The sequence below is a fragment of the Carassius carassius genome, chromosome 37 (genome assembly GCF_963082965.1).
Source record: "Carassius carassius chromosome 37, fCarCar2.1, whole genome shotgun sequence".
In the NCBI taxonomy this organism is placed as follows: domain Eukaryota; kingdom Metazoa; phylum Chordata; class Actinopteri; order Cypriniformes; family Cyprinidae; genus Carassius; species Carassius carassius.
Genome location: NC_081791.1, coordinates 7,225,794 through 7,242,714, shown reverse-complemented (window position 1 = coordinate 7,242,714; position 16,921 = coordinate 7,225,794). Strand labels below are relative to the sequence as shown.

The 16,921-nt window shown below is 37.3% G+C and overlaps 1 protein-coding gene across 5 annotated transcripts in view; it reads left to right on the top strand.

Annotated features, from left to right (window-relative positions):
• The window catches only part of LOC132117903 (ankyrin repeat and SAM domain-containing protein 1A-like), a 121,637-nt gene that overhangs the window by 55,660 nt on the left and 49,056 nt on the right, over positions 1–16,921 (top strand). For all 5 annotated transcript variants that reach the window (XM_059527255.1, XM_059527257.1, XM_059527253.1 and 2 more), the window contains 3 exons: positions 12,186–12,306; positions 12,702–12,745; positions 14,483–14,582. In XM_059527255.1, coding sequence (XP_059383238.1) covers positions 12,186–12,306; positions 12,702–12,745; positions 14,483–14,582 — 265 coding nt within the window. The remainder of the gene's footprint in view (positions 1–12,185; positions 12,307–12,701; positions 12,746–14,482; positions 14,583–16,921) is intronic.

Genomic DNA, 16,921 nt, shown 5'->3' with positions numbered 1-16,921 from the left:
TTTATGAAATATGTGTACTGTATTTATAGTTAATGATGACACATTCACAAATTGAGTTTGTAGTAAACAGAACATGAACCCGAGTAGAGCAGCTGATGAAACTGAACTGCAGCACGTGCCGGTTAGAGTGATTCTCGTTCTCGAGTCAAGAACCGGTTGCATCGGTTTTCGGATCATCAGTACACTGAACCAAAACCGTTTCTTTCGGACGTGTCCGTTTTGAGAACAGAGGAGCTGATGATACTGCGCATGCGTGATTCAGCGTGAAGCCGACTGACTCACAGCGCGTCGAAACCGAACTGATTCTTTTGGTATTTGATTCTTAACTGATTCTGTGCTAATGTTATGAGCGCGGGTAAACCGAGGGCTTGAATGAAGGGGCAATCTGGCGAAACGTAAGTTCATTTAATAGCAAATACATCGCAATGGTTTATTTATAGTGGTTTCTGCGCTGATGACACCTAATTTATTTACTTTATATCTTCAAGACTTAAATCCTCATAAGCACATTATTGCTGTTACTGTATTTGGGTGCGTTGTTGCAAAACTTAATTGTAAACTTTTCATGATTATGAGGTTTTTAACTGACTAAAGTTATGATTACTGACTTTATATATTTGAATGTTTGATAGACGTGACGCCATTACGTCATCGCCAATGACGTCATTACGTCGAGCGTAAATGAACCGGTGAACCGGTTTTTTCAACCGGTTTATTGAATCGAACCGTCCGAAAGAACCGGTTCGCGGAAAAGAATCGAACTTCCCATCACTAGCAGCAACAGGAGTATGACCCCTGTTTCACACCGCATGCGTGAGCGGTGCGCGAGCAGCGCGTCCGCTCAACTACATCGTCACTACAGCAGGAGACTCTCGCGAGTATTCACACTGGAAGCGTATAAGTACAGGATCACAGCAGCGGCTGCAAAGCGTGTTCGGCAGAAAATATAACCATTTCAAACAATGTGTATAATTCTTTCAACATTTGTTTCTATAACAATACACCATACTTTCACCCAAAACGATGAATTAAAAAGTTTAAATGGGTAAATACATATTTGTTATACTTAATTTTCTTTTCTGGCATAATTGTTAAAACACTAGACATTGTCGTTGTTGTTAAAACTCTTGACATGCTTATTCTGTGCATTTTAAACAAGTTTTGTGTAAAATCATATTTATTTTTCCATCAAAAGTTTGCTTTCACTTTAATTGAGCGTGAGCAGCACAGAAATAGACCGGACGCCGAAACCCCCGCTTCACTGCTGTTCACGCGACGCTCCTGCTTGACGCTCACGCGCTGCTCCTGGTCCCGGTGTGAATGCACTCATTGATTAACATGGACGCCAAAAAAAATACGCGCTGCTCGCGCGCCGCTCACGCTTGCGGTGTGAAACAGGGGTGAGACCTGTAACTTGAGCAACAGCGGGAAGCCGCAAACTCGTTCTGAATTTTTAAAGGCGTAACAGTTGATGAAAAAGCAGAGACGATTGTAGACAAAAATGAAGAGAGATTTTATCTTAGTTTTTATTTTATGCAAAACATTTTCGAACATTTGATACCACAGTCTTTAACTTACATAGAAATACACAAACGTACTAAGGATCACTGTGGTGCACAATAGGGTCAGATACACTGAGGTCACACACACACACACACACACACACGTTCACCTGCTGTCTCTCAGGCTGTGGCACGTCCACACGTATCTCGCAGCCAGTGCTGCTGTGTGTCCCTCTCCTAATATTATCTTTATTTTTTCTGTTTCACTTATGGCTGTAAAGTTCTTTATTAAATTCATGAATTTGTTAAAGTAGAGGTCTCTTATGGACGTGTATTTCTGTCTCGATCTCTCCTGTCTGACAGTGAGCACACACTCTCAGCTCTTTCTGTGTCTGCCCGTCTCGATGGCTAGACTGTGCTCACTCTCTCTCTCTCTCTCTCTCTCTCTCTCTCTCTCTCTCTCTCTCTCAATTCAATTTTTCAATTCAATTTCAATTCAATTCATATTGCTTTATTGGCATGACATACATAGGTACATATTGCCAAAGCACTGTACATAGCAGAATAGAAACAAACAAAACAAAAATACATATGTATCCATAAGAAAAATAAAATACATGTAAAATACATCCATATACATTTCTATAAACGTTGATGGTACAACCCGAATTTCGGAAAAGTTGGGACGTTTTTTAAATTTTAATAAAATGAAAACTAAAAGACTTTCAAATCACATGAGCCAATATTTTATTCACAATAGAACATAGATAACATAGCAAATGTTTAAACTGAGAAAGTTTACAATTTTATGCACAAAATGAGCTCATTTCAATTTTGATTTCTGCTACAGGTCTCAAAATAGTTGGGACGGGGCATGTTTACCATGGTGTAGCATCTCCTTTTCTTTTCAAAACAGTTTGAAGACGTCTGGGCATTGAGGCTATGAGTTGCTGGAGTTTTGCTGTTGGAATTTGGTCCCATTCTTGCCTTATATAGATTTCCAGCTGCTGAAGAGTTCGTGGTCGTCTTTGACATATTTTTCGTTTAATGATGCGCCAAATGTTCTCTATAGGTGAAAGATCTGGACTGCAGGCAGGCCAGGTTAGCACCCGGACTCTTCTACGACGAAGCCATGCTGTTGTTATAGCTGCAGTATGTGGTTTTGCATTGTCCTGCTGAAATAAACAAGGCCTTCCCTGAAATAGACGTTGTTTGGAGGGAAGCATATGTTGCTCTAAAACCTTTATATACCTTTCAGCATTCACAGAGCCTTCCAAAACATGCAAGCTGCCCATACCGTATGCACTTATGCACCCCCATACCATCAGAGATGCTGGCTTTTGAACTGAACGCTGATAACATGCTGGAAGGTCTCCCTCCTCTTTAGCCCGGAGGACACGGCGTCCGTGATTTCCAACAAGAATGTCAAATTTGGACTCGTCTGACCATAAAACACTATTCCACTTTGAAATAGTCCATTTTAAATGAGCCTTGGCCCACAGGACACGACGGCGCTTCTGGACCATGTTCACATATGGCTTCCTTTTTGCATGATAGAGCTTTAGTTGGCATCTGCTGATGGCACGGCGGATTGTGTTTACCGACAGTGGTTTCTGAAAGTATTCCTGGGCCCATTTAGTAATGTCATTGACACAATCATGCCGATAAGTGATGCAGTGTCGTCTGAGAGCCCGAAGACCACGGGCATCCAATAAAGGTCTCCGGCCTTGTCCCTTACGCACAGAGATTTCTCCAGTTTCTCTGAATCTTTTGATGATGTTATGCACTGTAGATGATGAGATTTGCAAAGCCTTTGCAATTTGACGTTGAGGAACATTGTTTTTAAAGTTTTCCACAATTTTTTTTACGCAGTCTTTCACAGATTGGAGAGCCTCTGCCCATCTTTACTTCTGAGATGTTCTCCCAGCTGAATCTTTTCAAAACTGCTTGCTTTTTTAGCCATTTGTTGCCCCCGTGCCAACTTTTTTGAGACCTGTAGCAGGCATTAAATTTTAAATGAGCTAATTAAGTGGATAAAAGTGTAAAATTTCTCAGTTTAAACATTTGCTACGTTATCTATGTTCTATTGTGAATAAAATATTGGCTCATGTGATTTGAAATTCCTTTAGTTTTCATTCTATTAAAATTAAAAAAACGTCCCAACTTTTCCGGAATTCGGGTTGTACTACTAATGTAGATGTGTTCACTCTTTACCCCTTAGTTTGTGGCATTTGTAAATATAATGTGCTACCACAGAGGAAGCAGGTCCTTCACCAAGTAATATTTTTAATTTGTCATGTTCACGGAGCGACTGGAGCTCAGGAGTGTTCTGCTGTATTTGACTGTACAGTGAGTCTCTCAGAGATGTGTATTTGTCACAGTGGAGGAGGAAGTGCTCCTCTGTCTCAATTGATCCTGATCTACACTCGTCACAGACTCGCTCTTCTTCAGGTAACCAGCTCTTTCTGTGTCGTCCTCTCTCTATGGCCAGCTGGTGGTCACTCAGTCTGTACTTGGTCAGTAACTGTCTGTTTGTTATATTCCTGACTGAGAGCAGATAGTCAGCCATACTGTACTCTGTTGAGTTTCAGATAACACTGGAGGCGACTTTGGTCTTTGGTTTGTTCTTTCCAATACTGTATGTATGTCTCCTTCTCTTCATTCATAATCTCTTTGATTCTTCTATATTTTTCAGGATTGGTGATATCGAGTGCTTTGTTAGTCAGCTCTGACACCATTACACAAAGATGACTTTTTTGAGCATTCTTTTTTTGAGTTATAAGTGCTTTATGATGAAGAGAATCTTCCGAACTAGAGTTTAAGTGGATCCAGAACTTTAAAACTATTTTTTTAATGATGAGGTTTCTCTCTCTCTCTCTCTCTCTCTCTCTCTCTCTCTCTCTCTCTCTCTCTCTCTCTCTCTCTCTCTCTCTCTCTCCCCCTCTCCCCCTCTCCCCCCTCTCTCTCTCTCTCTCTCTCTCTCTCTCTCTCTCTCTCTCTCCTCTCTCTCTCCCCCCCTCACACACAGTGTCTCGATGGCTAGACTGTGCTCACTGAGCCTGTACTTGGTCAGGATCCGTCTCTGCTTTGTGTATCTGATACTCTGAAGATAATCTTCATATTCATAATTTTAGAGTTTGATAGAATTGTAATTTACTTTGTGTTTTAATTTCTTGATCCCAATGTTCCAGATATGTATTTTTACATTGTTTGGTAATTTGATTGATTTTGATGTTTGGTTGAAGGCAGTGCTGGTCTGAGACTGGTTAATGTTAGTAGAGTTAGTCAGGTTAGTAAGTCTCAGAACTAGCTGACTGAGTGGACTCTCTTCAGGGTTCAGTTCTTGGGTTTGTAGCGCTTTAAAATGAAGCGATTCTGTGGGACTTGATTAAAGATGCATTCAGAATTTGAGGGATCTTTTATGCATATTGATAATCAATGGGAATCTGCCTAATTCTGCCCTACATGCGTTATTGGGTGTTCTTCTTTATAATTTTAGAATCATTTAGCAGAATACTGTGTGTAGGGCTTCTGTTGGATGTCTGTCCCATCTACTGTAACTGATCACTGAGTGGACCCCAAACCTCACTTCCATACAGCGCTATGGGCTGAATCACACTATCAAAGATTTTACACCAAATTGGAAGCGGTATTTCAATATTTTTGAATTTTTTCTTGATTGCATATAGAGCTCTTGGAGCTTTATCTTTGAGAGCATTCACTGCCGAACTGAAACTCCCCGATGCAGTGAGGATCAGGCCGAGGTAAGTGTACTGCATCGTGTGTTCTAGAGCGGTGCTGCCTAGACTGAACTGGTGTCTGTGTTCCTGACACCTGGGCTTCTTCTGAAAGACCATAAAGTTGGTCTTGTTGAGGTTTACTGCCAGGGCCCAGTTCTGGCAGTAGTTGTCCAGCAGGTCCAGCTGCTGCTGTAGTCCCTGTTGGGTGGATGACAGCAGCACCAGATCATCTGCGTACAGCAATAGCTTGATGTTCTTGTCTTGTAGAGAGAGTCCAGGGGCTGTAGACTTTTCCAGCTGCACCACTAATTAATTGATGTAAATGTTGAACAGCGTTGGACTCAGACTACAGCCCTGCCGCACTCCTCTTTTCTGGGTGAAGAATTCTGTATGTTTGTTGCCAATTCGGATTGCATTGATTTTATAATATCAAAAACTTTACCCCCTACACCACTTTGTAAAAGCTTATAATATAATCCGTCGTGTCAAATAGAATCAAATGCTTTTTTGAAATCGACAAAGCATGCAAATATTTTTCCGTTTTGGGTCTGTTTTACGTGTTTATTGATTAGGGTGTGTAGGGTGTAAATGTGGTCAGTCGTTCTGTGATTTGGAAGGAAGCCAATCTGACTCGGGCTTAGGACATCGTGCTCGTTAAGGAAGTTTACCATTCTATGGTTTAAACTCCCCCAGATTACTGCTCACACAAATGCCTCTGAAATTATTAGGGTCCAATCTTTCTCCACTCTTATGAATAGGAGTAATGAGTCCATGGCTCCAGATGTCAGGAAAGCAGCCTGAACTAAGTACAATGTTGAATAGTTTGAGCACAGCTGTCTGAAGCTCAGGTGTGCTGTGTTTCAGCATTTCACCTAGAATGCTGTCAGGACCACAAGATTTCTTACATTTTTGGCTTTTGAGTTTGTTTGTCAATTCTTTAAATGTTATTGGGAAGTCGAGTGGATTTTGATTTATTTTTAATTGTGTCTTCATAAGTTTGTAGATTTTGTTTGATCAGATCATAATTGTCATTGAGTTGTTTTGGTGGGATTTCTTGATATAAATTTTCAAAATGTTGTGTCCAAATGTTTCCGTCTTGTATTGGTAGATCTTGTGGGTTTGTTGTGCTCAGATTATTCCACATATCCCAGAACTGATTTTGATTTATTGAATGCTCTATTTCTTCTAAACTTTTGTTCAGATGGTGTTGCTTTTTTGCTTTAATTTTGTCATTGTATTGTTTTAGTTTTGAACAGTATTCAGTTCTTATGTCGGTGTCGTATGGTTCTTTATGTTTCAGATTTGATAATTCTCTAAGTTGTTTTCTTAATGTTTTACAGTCTGAGTCAAACCATTTTTCATCTTTTGGTGTTTTTTAATGTATTTTTTGCCTTTTTCAATTTACTTATATATGTTGCTTTTTGAAATATGTTATTGATTTAATTTGTAGCCAAATTAACACCATCTTTAGTTGTTTAAAATTTTTCATACATAAATATAGTGATTAGATTTTTCAATTCTTCAGAATGTAGGGCATGGATGAATTTTTCTGCGCTGTCTGAAGTCCATCTGTATCTCTGCTGGACCTGATACATTTTGCAGGTTTCCAGCTTGTTTTGTTTTGGTGTAAGATTTGTTTTAATATAAATGTTAGAAAGTGGAGTTTGCTGTTTGACAGTGAATGCACTGAAGGAGGAGGGGTCCATGTCAGTGATGGCGTAGTGATGGAATTAAAGTGCCGGTTGGGAGTGACTGTTCTGTGGAAGAGTGCAGTCTTGCGGTTGGACAGGTGATCGGACATGAAAGTATAAGATCAGCTTCTAGAATGAATAGTGCGATGGTTCTTTTCTTGGATTCAGTAGATAAGGTGAATAAGATCGTTGAACAAGGTATTGTCGTGAAAAATGCATATACTCCGGTTTTTCCCCTCGTAAATCCGGCAAAGAAGATACTTTTGTCAAATGTACCGCCATTCATCAAAGATGATGTTTTAGAACGTGAATTGTCACGTTATGGACAATTTGTCTTGGCAATTAAAAAAATTCCGGTAAGATGTAAGTCACCGCTGAACGACAAGCGTTCATGGTTTTAAAACAAGGAGTTGATGAGTTGAATGTTTCGTTCAAGTTTAAGATTGACGGGTTCGATTACGTAATCTTTGCTACAACTGAAACAATGAAGTGTTTCATTTGTAAAACTGAAGGACATTTGGCTAGAGGTTGTCCTGAAAAGGAAAGAGAAAAAGAGTCAGTCTTGATAGAAACTCCGAGTAGCAATACAACAACAGAAATCGAAGTGCCTGAAAATCAGCAAAATGAAAGCAGAATTGAGAATGAAGTAGAATCTAATGCACAAGAAAAAGAAGACGATGCTAGAGAGAAAATGGTAAAAGAGGTTGAAGTTATTGTTTCAGGGCAAGAATTAATGGAAACAACTGAACAAAATTTTAAATTGCCAGCTACAAAGCGTAAAGCAACAAGTAGTGGACAGAGTGAGAAGAATTTAAAGAAGGGTCATGTCAAAGAAAAAACTGAGATGAAGGATATGAGTAAAACTGATGCTAGAAGTGAGACGGAATATTCATCAGAATCTGATCAAGCAACAATAAATGTAAAAAAGGCGGAGAGGTACGATTTGGATAAGTTTCGCAGTTTTTTACAGGTAACAAAAGGAAAAAGAAATGTGGTTGTTGATGACTTTTTTCCAGATCTAGCTAATTTTATTGAATCTGCAAGGGAGGTGATGAAAAATGTGGGAGGAGATGGTCTTGCTGAGACCGAAATTTATCGTCTTAAGAAATTAGTACAAAAGACAAGAACACAAATGCAAAAAGATGAGTTGGAAAGATCACAATAATAGATGGATTTGCTTTGGAGTGAGGTTTGTCTTAGTAGTCATAATATTTCTTGAGTTCAAGATTTCCTCATTAAATTTAAATGGAGCACATGATGTAAAGAAAAGAATTTCTTTTTATGAATTAGTAAAATTAAAAAATATTGATATATCTTTCATACAGGAAACCCACTCATGTAAAGAAAATGAAATTGATTGGCAAAGAGAATGGGATGGGACTGTTATAATGAGTCATAAAAGCTCCACTAGTGCTGGTGTAGCCATTCTTTTTTCAAGATCTTTTGCACCTTTATCTTATGAGGTAGATGAAGTTATTGCTGGAAGATTAATTAAAGTTACTGCAAAATATGAAAGAAAAACTATAATTCTGATCAATGTATATGCTCCTGTTTTTGCAAAAGAAAGAATGTTGTTTTTAGAAAAATTGGCTAGTACACTGGAAGGATGTGATTCAGATTTCCTTTTTTTAGCTGGAGATTTTAATTGTACGATTAATAATTTGGACAGAAATCATGTTGAACCACATATGTTTTCAAGAAATAAACTTTTAAGAATTGTGGAAACATTTGATTTAGGAGATGTATGGCGTGAAAAGCATGGAGATTTTAGACCATACTCCTGGGCCCATTATAAGGAAAACTGTATTTCTATGGCTAGGATTGATAGAATATATTGTTATAACTATCATTCACAGATTTTTAAATCATGTGTTATCACTCCAGTTAGTTTTTCAGATCATGGATTGGTATGTGGAGTGGTTTTTATTAATTCTCTTAAAGTAAGAAGTGCATACTGGCATTTTAATGTTTCGTTGTTAAATGATAATTGTTTTAAAAAAGGTTTTATGTTCTTTTGGGAACAGTGGAAAATGAATGTAAATCATTTTGAATCCATTCAACAGTGGTAGGATGTGGGCAAAGTTAATATTCAACAATTTTGTAAACAGTACACTTTTAATGCCTCTAAAAATATTGTTGAATTATTGAAGATGTTGAATCTGATTTAATAGACCTTCAGATTTTAAGCGATTCAACTCAAGATCAAAGCCTTATGTTATGTTTTAACTGAGCTGCTTGGAATTAGGGGACAAGGATCACTAGTGAGATCACGTTTTCAAAATTTGAACGAGATGGATGCACCAACAAGTTATTTTTTTGGTCTTGAGAAAAAAAACGGACAAAGCAGATTAATTCATTCATTGTGGGATGATGATGATGGGAATGATTTGACAGAGCCTTCTGAAATACGGAAGAGAACTGTGGAATTTTATTCTGCATTATATGCCTCTGAATATAAAGAAGAAATGAATGTCACACATAAGTTTTTTGAAGGTCTTCCACACGTGTCAGCTGAAATAAATGCTGTACTTGAGCACCCATTGTCATTGCCTGAAGTTTACTCAGCTGTGATGAGTATGGCAAATGGTAAAGCTCCAGGAATTGATGGAATCCCCATAGAATTTTATAAAACATTTTGGAGCATAATGGGGTCAGATATGTTAGCAGTGTTTAATGAGAGTTTTGCTGAAGAGCAGCTTCCGTTGCTACCAAAAAAAGGGGATTTAAGAGATATAACAAACTGGAGACCTGTTGCTTTATGTGCTGACTACAAGGCATTATCTAAAACATTGGCAAATAGATTGAAGAAGGCAATGGAATTTGTGATACATAGTGATCAGTCCTATTGTGTTCCAGGCAGATCAATTTTTGATAATATATCTTTTATAAGAGATTTACTTCATACTTCTAACTTGTTTGGTTTTAAATTTGGCCTTTTTTCAATGGATTAAGAGAAGGCTTTTGATCGAGTGGAGCACAAATATTTGTGGAGTACAATGGAGGCTTTTAATTTTTCTTCAGTTTTTTTAAAATATGGTTAAAGCTCTTTATGGAGGTATTGAGAGTGTTCTGAAGGTCAATGGTGGCTTAAGTGCATCTTTTAAGGTAAATCGAGGGATAAGACAAGGTTGCTCCTTATCGGGCATGTTATACACCTTAGCTATTGAACCTTTGTTGAACAGATTTCGTAATGAATTGGTAGGTTTAACAATTGATGATAATTTTATACCTGTGTGTACTTCAGCATATGCAGATGACATTGTTGTTTTTATTAGAAATCAAGATGATGTTAATAAAATATCTTCAGTAGTAGATGAATTTGGCATAATTCCATCTGCTAAAATCAATTGGAAAAAGAGTTCAGGGTTATTAGTAGGAGACTGGAGGGAAGAAAAACCTAAATTGCCAGGTGGTTTAAGCTGGACTCGGGGAGGTTTTAGATATCTAGGTGTTCATTTGGGGAATGAGCTTATATAAAAAGAGAATTGGAATGGAATTGTAGAAATGGTGGAAGGAAGATTAAAAAAATGGAAATGGCTCCACTCATGTTTGTCTTATAGAGGTAGAGTATTAATTATTAATAATTTAATAGCTTCTGTGTTGTGGCACAAATTAGCAATTTTAGAACCTCCAATTGATTTGTTAATGAAAATACAAAGAATGCTTGTTGATTTATTTGGTAAGTAGTAAAGTTGCTTTTAGAATACAATTTGTGCAGAAATTTTTATATGGGAATTTGGAAACTCCATGTCGAGTGTTAGCTGGGTGAATTTTAAAACAGGTTGGAAATTTAGGTTTGAGACAAACAATTTTTCTTCTGGATACCACTTTTTTGAATGTGAGAGGATTTTTTTCTTTCTATTGTAGTGTGTTTAGAGAATGGAGTGTTGTAGAAAGGAGAAGATTGTTTACAAAAAAATCCTCATTATTTTGGTTATTAGAAGAACCAATTGTGTATGGGTCACGAATGGTTTTTAAAAAAGATGAATTTCCGGGTATGAACGATGCTTTTATTAAAGCTGGAGTGATGACAATGAAACATCTGACAATGTTAGCAGGTCAGAATTTGAATAATGTGGAGGCGGTGGCAGAAAGACTTGGTATTCATTCTTTTCGAAAAGTTGGACAGTTTTTACAAGGCTTTCGGGACTTAGTGACGGAAGAAGAAAAATTAAGACTTAAAAATTGGATGGAAGGATGTGAATTGCCTGAGTCTACTGATCTCTTTCCGAGTATGGGAGTGAGACCGAGAATGGATGAAGAGGACTCTATAAGGTTTTTCAAAAATGATGTTCGTTTTACTGGTTTTAATTCTGTAGGAGGGAAAAGTATTTATTCCTTTTGTTTTAAGGTGCTGAATAAAGGAAAATTAAAAAATAGGATTGACACACCATGGAGGAAATTTCTGGAAGTAAAAGATGAGATAATGCCAGTATGGGAAGCAATTTATAAGCCACTATTGACCAAAAAGGTTGGAGATATTCAGTGGAGAATATTGCATGGTATTATTGCGGTAAATGCTTTTGTGTCTATTATAAATTCTGAAATTACTGATACCTGTCCTTTTTGTAATTGTAGAGAAACTTATCTTACTTTTCTTAGGTGCAAACGATTGTTTCCTTTATTTGTTTTTTTGAAAGAATTGTTTAATTTGTTTGGAGAAATGTTCTCTGATGTTTGTTTCATTTTTGGAGTGAAAATTGGGAAAAATAAGAGGAATATTTGTAAAATTTTACATTTCCTATTAGGACAAGCTAAATTAACAATTTATGCAACAAGAAAAAGAAAAATAGAACAAAATAATAATATTGATGTTCTTGTTTTTTTAAAATGTATAACAAGAGCTAGGATACATTTAGAATTTAATTATTATAGATTAATGGATAATGTTGAAGGTTTTAAAGAGATTTGGAGCCTAAATGGGAAAATATGTACTGTTAATGGAGAAATTTTGTCTTTTTCTGAAAACTTTGTTTAATGTGTGTGGGTTGTGTAATGTTTTATTGTTAATGTTTTTTATATCTGTATTAATTGCCATTTGAAGAAGGCAAAATAAAGTGTTGTTAAAATTAAAAAAATATCTCTCTCTCTCTCTCTCTCTCTCTCTCTCTCTTCTCTCTCTTCTCTCTCTCTCTCTTCTCTCTCTCTCTCTCTCTCTTCTCTCTCTTCTCTCTCTCTCTCTTCTCTCTCTCTCTCTCTCTCTCTCTCTCTCTCTTCTCTCTCTCTCTCTTCTCTCTCTTCTCTCTCTGTAGGCGGTTTACACTAACAGCAGTGTGGATGAACGCGCTGAGCCTCTGGAAGAGGAAGAGCCCACATATGAACTCTTAGTCACCGCACAGACCAAAATCCCCAACAACACACAAAGCAAATCAGGTACACACTCATTTTCCATGAGACCCCACACAAACCTCATAGACTTGCCTCCCTTCTTTGTTTGTCAAACATGATGAGCTAATTCAAATATGCCTTTCCATATGTGTCATCAAGGAAAATAACCACTGCCACATTATATCATGCTAGAACAGATGTTTCTGATTTCTGGTCTTTCTTTAAAATAATCAAACAGTGATGACAAAACAGTATTGTTATTGCAAACTAAAACTAGTTTACTCTTTTTGTAAATGATGCCACTGAAATGCAACTGAAATAAATGTTTAAAGTTGAACTGTTACCAGTTGTCATAAATTAGCCCTTTATTTGCTGTCTTTTACACTTCGTATGTAATTGAGGTATTTTTCTATTAAATAACTTTAATTCTTGATCTCCAGATGTGGACGTCTCAGTCAAGTCTTCCAACAGTGTCCTACCTCAGGTGAGAATACATAGGCAGCTGTCTTATAAGGCAACATGCTATTTACTATGACACCTCACAAGTGAGTAGTGGTGGAAATTATGATTCTTTCAAGAGATTCGTTCATTTTCAGTTCGTTCACCAAAATGATTCGTTCAGTGATCATTTCTTCGTATTACACAAAATATGCCAGCAGGTGGCAAAAAAAGAGTGTCATATGTGTTATGTCTTTAGTCAACGAACGTATTCACTTGTTACGAAAACTGAATTGGCTTTATTAAAATGCGTGCATAATCGCATTCAATATATAAAGTCTATTTAAGTTTTTCAGATGAACAAAGCAAGAGGTTTTCTTGCATAATTAGCATTTTAATTGTTTGGTTAGAGTTCATATATTAGCCTATATATTCACATTCATAAATCGGGGATTAAACGTGGAATTATGTTCTGTATGCTAAATATGAAAACAAGCGTATGTGCACAGTACCTATAACTGCGCTTTGCATTTTGCGAGATTGACATGCTAAATGGCCAGCTGACCCAGTTTACTCTCGTTAATTTTGTTTACGAACGAGATAAGCTTTGTACCAGTTCATTTCATTCACGTACGACATGTATCCGTTCAATCAACTCATTCGCGAACGACATGTGTGGTTCAGTAATTTCATTCACGAACGAGATGTACTAAATCATTCAACTCGTTCACGAACTACATGTGTACCAGTTCAGTCATTTCATTCACAAGCGACATGTGTCAGTTCATTCAACTCGTTCGCGAACGACGTCTATCAGTTCAGTCATTTCATTCACGAACGATATCTCTAGATCTCGTTCAGACTCATATGAAACTCATTCAGTGAAGGGCATATTCGTTCACTACATTCAACAAATCACATGCTCCGTCACATCTCATACTCTAAGGCTATTGGCTCGAGGTTGAGTAACTCTTTGACAGGATGAAACAGTTCAGATACCCGGTTCACCAAGCTGCGCATGCGCTGCTAATAGCGGCGCATTGCTGTGGAGGGAGGAACTTCAGTGAACGAGAAATATGAGTCAGTGGATTACGTGAACGAGAACGATTCGTTCACCTAAAAGATTCGTACAAAAAGAACAATTTGTTCACAAACGACACATCAATACAAGTGAGAGATTTCTAACATTTTAGGCAGCAGCAGCACATATTGCTTCACACAAGGATCGAGATTCAACTCCATCCCAGTAGAAATTGATATTAGCGTGTTGCTAAGCTAATAGCTTAATAGCTAACAAAACAAAGTAAACGGCGATAAAAAAAAAAGTATTTGGCAATAATTTTCAGTATTGAAAGAAATATGCTTATTTATAATCAACATTTAACTTGTTTGCCATCTTGTATTTCATGTTTTTGATTACATTTTGGATTTCCACCTTTGCAAAAGATGCATGTTATGCTGCCATAGAATTTGTCTAAAAAAGAAACTCTTACGTTTTCTAACAGGGATTTGTTGGTCATAATTTTTTTTTTTTTTTTTTTGCAGTCTCACATCTGTCACGCTGTCCGAACACTGTCTAGTGTGCAGTAGACAGTTAATTATCTCACTAGCAGCATCTGTTTTGTGTGTGTGTGTGTGTGTGTGTGTGTGTGTGTGTGTGTGTGTGTGTGTGTGTGTGTGTGTGTGTGTGTGTGTGCGTGTGTGTGTGCATGCGTGTGTGTGATTGTGCATCTGAAAAGCCAGACATTCCTTAACATGCAGATATTGGTGTTATTTTTTTCAGCGAAAGACCACTGAACACATTGACCTACGACCTTCAGGGTCCAACACAAACACTCTGCAGCCGCCTGCACCTCATTTTAGCACAGGACAGACGTCTGGAGGTGAGTGTGTGCTTGTGTGAATGCTTAAGGAGCTCACTTGCTAATGACTGTGTAATTATTCTTTACAGTGTTATTGCCATGGTTGAATAACAATAATCATTTGAGTGACAAATACTGTTTAGCAGTCAAAAATGTATCAAGCAAATGAAGTCAACATGTTCTCAACTCTGTAAAATGCTTGCCATCTGTTTAAGACTTAGACTTTTGGGCCGTCTTTAAAGGAATAGTTCATTAAATGTTATTTACTCACCCTCATGTCATTTAAATGGAGGAATGAGATGGGAGGAAAATTATAATTCAATGCTCTTGTGTTGTTTAACGAAACCTTTGAGTTCCCTTAGCATGTAGGCGAGAAACCTCACATTTACTCGTTAACCGTGTTCTTTCATTAAACCTTTGCATGCCCCCATGAAACTTTTGCCTTCGCTCCTAAAACTTCTGTGGTTGCTCACACAACATCTGCATACACTCAGTAGACTTTGGTGCTTGTCAGATAAACATTTGCAATCATTTGCAAAATGTTACATTGCAGTACATTCTCTCACAAAACATTTGCATTTGCCTGATAAACTAGCATTTGCTCGTTAAACTTTCGCATTACCAAAAAATTGTGTTTGCACACTAAACTTTTGATTGCTCATTAAAGATGTTTAATTATTAAACTGAATTCGCTTGTTAAACTTTGCTTTCCTCCAATAAAATTGAGCTGCACTTGCTAAACTTTTGTTTGTTCGTTAAAATTGTTTTTTTTTTAAATTAAACTTGTTTGCTTGTTAAACTTTTGTATTACTCCAATTAACATTTGCATTTGCTCTCTAAACATTTGCATTCGATTATTAAACCTTTATTTTTGCTCACTAAACTTTTGGTTTTGTTAACTAAACTTACATTTTTGTTCAACAAAGTTTTATTTTTGCTTGTTAAATGTTTGTTTTTGCAGACTGAACTTTTGCGTTCTCTTGCAAAACGTTTGTGATGAAAATAAGTGGAGGGAGATTTTTTTTTTTTTTTGATTTCAATATATTTAATTGCTTTTAATCTTTATATATTATTACTATTATATTCATATGTCATATTTTTTTAATTGCAATATCCCCTTTTTGTTTAAAAAAATGTTTGTGCTGTTCCTTCCCATGCAAGCTCCAAAGATTCAACAACAACAAAAATTATAAATAAAAATAGCTGAAGTACCACAAAAGATGTCCAGGTGTTCATTTTTGGATGCGCTATATAAAAATATCTGCATTTGTAAACAGCTTTGGAGCAAGATTATTGCTAGGATAATAATGCAAAAGTGGACACATTTGTTATGTCCCTGTGCATTTGTCCCGATTTCTCGCTGTGTTCCTTCCCGATCCTCCTAAAGTCAATCCTTGTTTAACTTGGGACAATGTTTACTCCATGTAACATGACACCAGTTAGCATTACCAAGAGAAGGCCATTGCCACTCTTCTTGCTACTATAAAGGTGAGTCTTATAAAGAAACGAGGAGACATATAAAGCCATTTTATTGTAGAACAATACAAAATGTTTTAATATGGTTGCATTTTCATAATATCGATGCTTGATAAATGTCAGTGTAATTTATATATTATATGCCCCATACTCTCCTCGTGTTTCAAAGCAAACAGCAGAACGTCTCTCCTCTCCTTGCCAAGCTTCATAGGCCTCAGCTGCCACCTCCAAAGCCATGCTGTGTTCATCATCTGTCAATTATGCTGCAGGAAATTGGCCTGCAGACACACACTAGCACACACCCAAATAACAGTGTGAGCTCGTCATATTTCCTATGTCAGGGTCTCACGGCAGGCTCCATGTGTTGATGTATTAATGGTGTAACCATAGTGCTCTGGAGATGAAAGCTTCACCCTAAGTGCAACATCATGTTGTGTGTTTTAGACATCCCTTCCCTCTTTTAATTAATGCTGCTCACTGTTGGCAGGTGCTTAGAAAGCTCTTAGCACTTAGCCGAGGGGATCGCACCAGCTGAACGATGAAGTCAGCCCTGTTACTCTAGAACAATCTGAGGGGTGACATTACTTCAGTTCATCAGATGTTAGCACTACTCAACTGTGCTTGGCTGTGTTCGAAAGCATGCAGCTTAATCAGTACAACACTGTATACTCACTGTATTCTGCCTGCTATTTAAAAAATAGTTAGTGAAATAGTAGACAGTCCTAGAAATAGTAGCTATTGATGTCATGCGACTTCATCAAGGTATTATAGGTGCTCTTTCAACCCAAAGGCTCTTCTACATTTTGCAAGACAGATTGTGTTCGACTCGTCGGGCTCACATCGGCAGTAGTTTGCCCATTTCAACATGTTGATTCGGTGTCTGG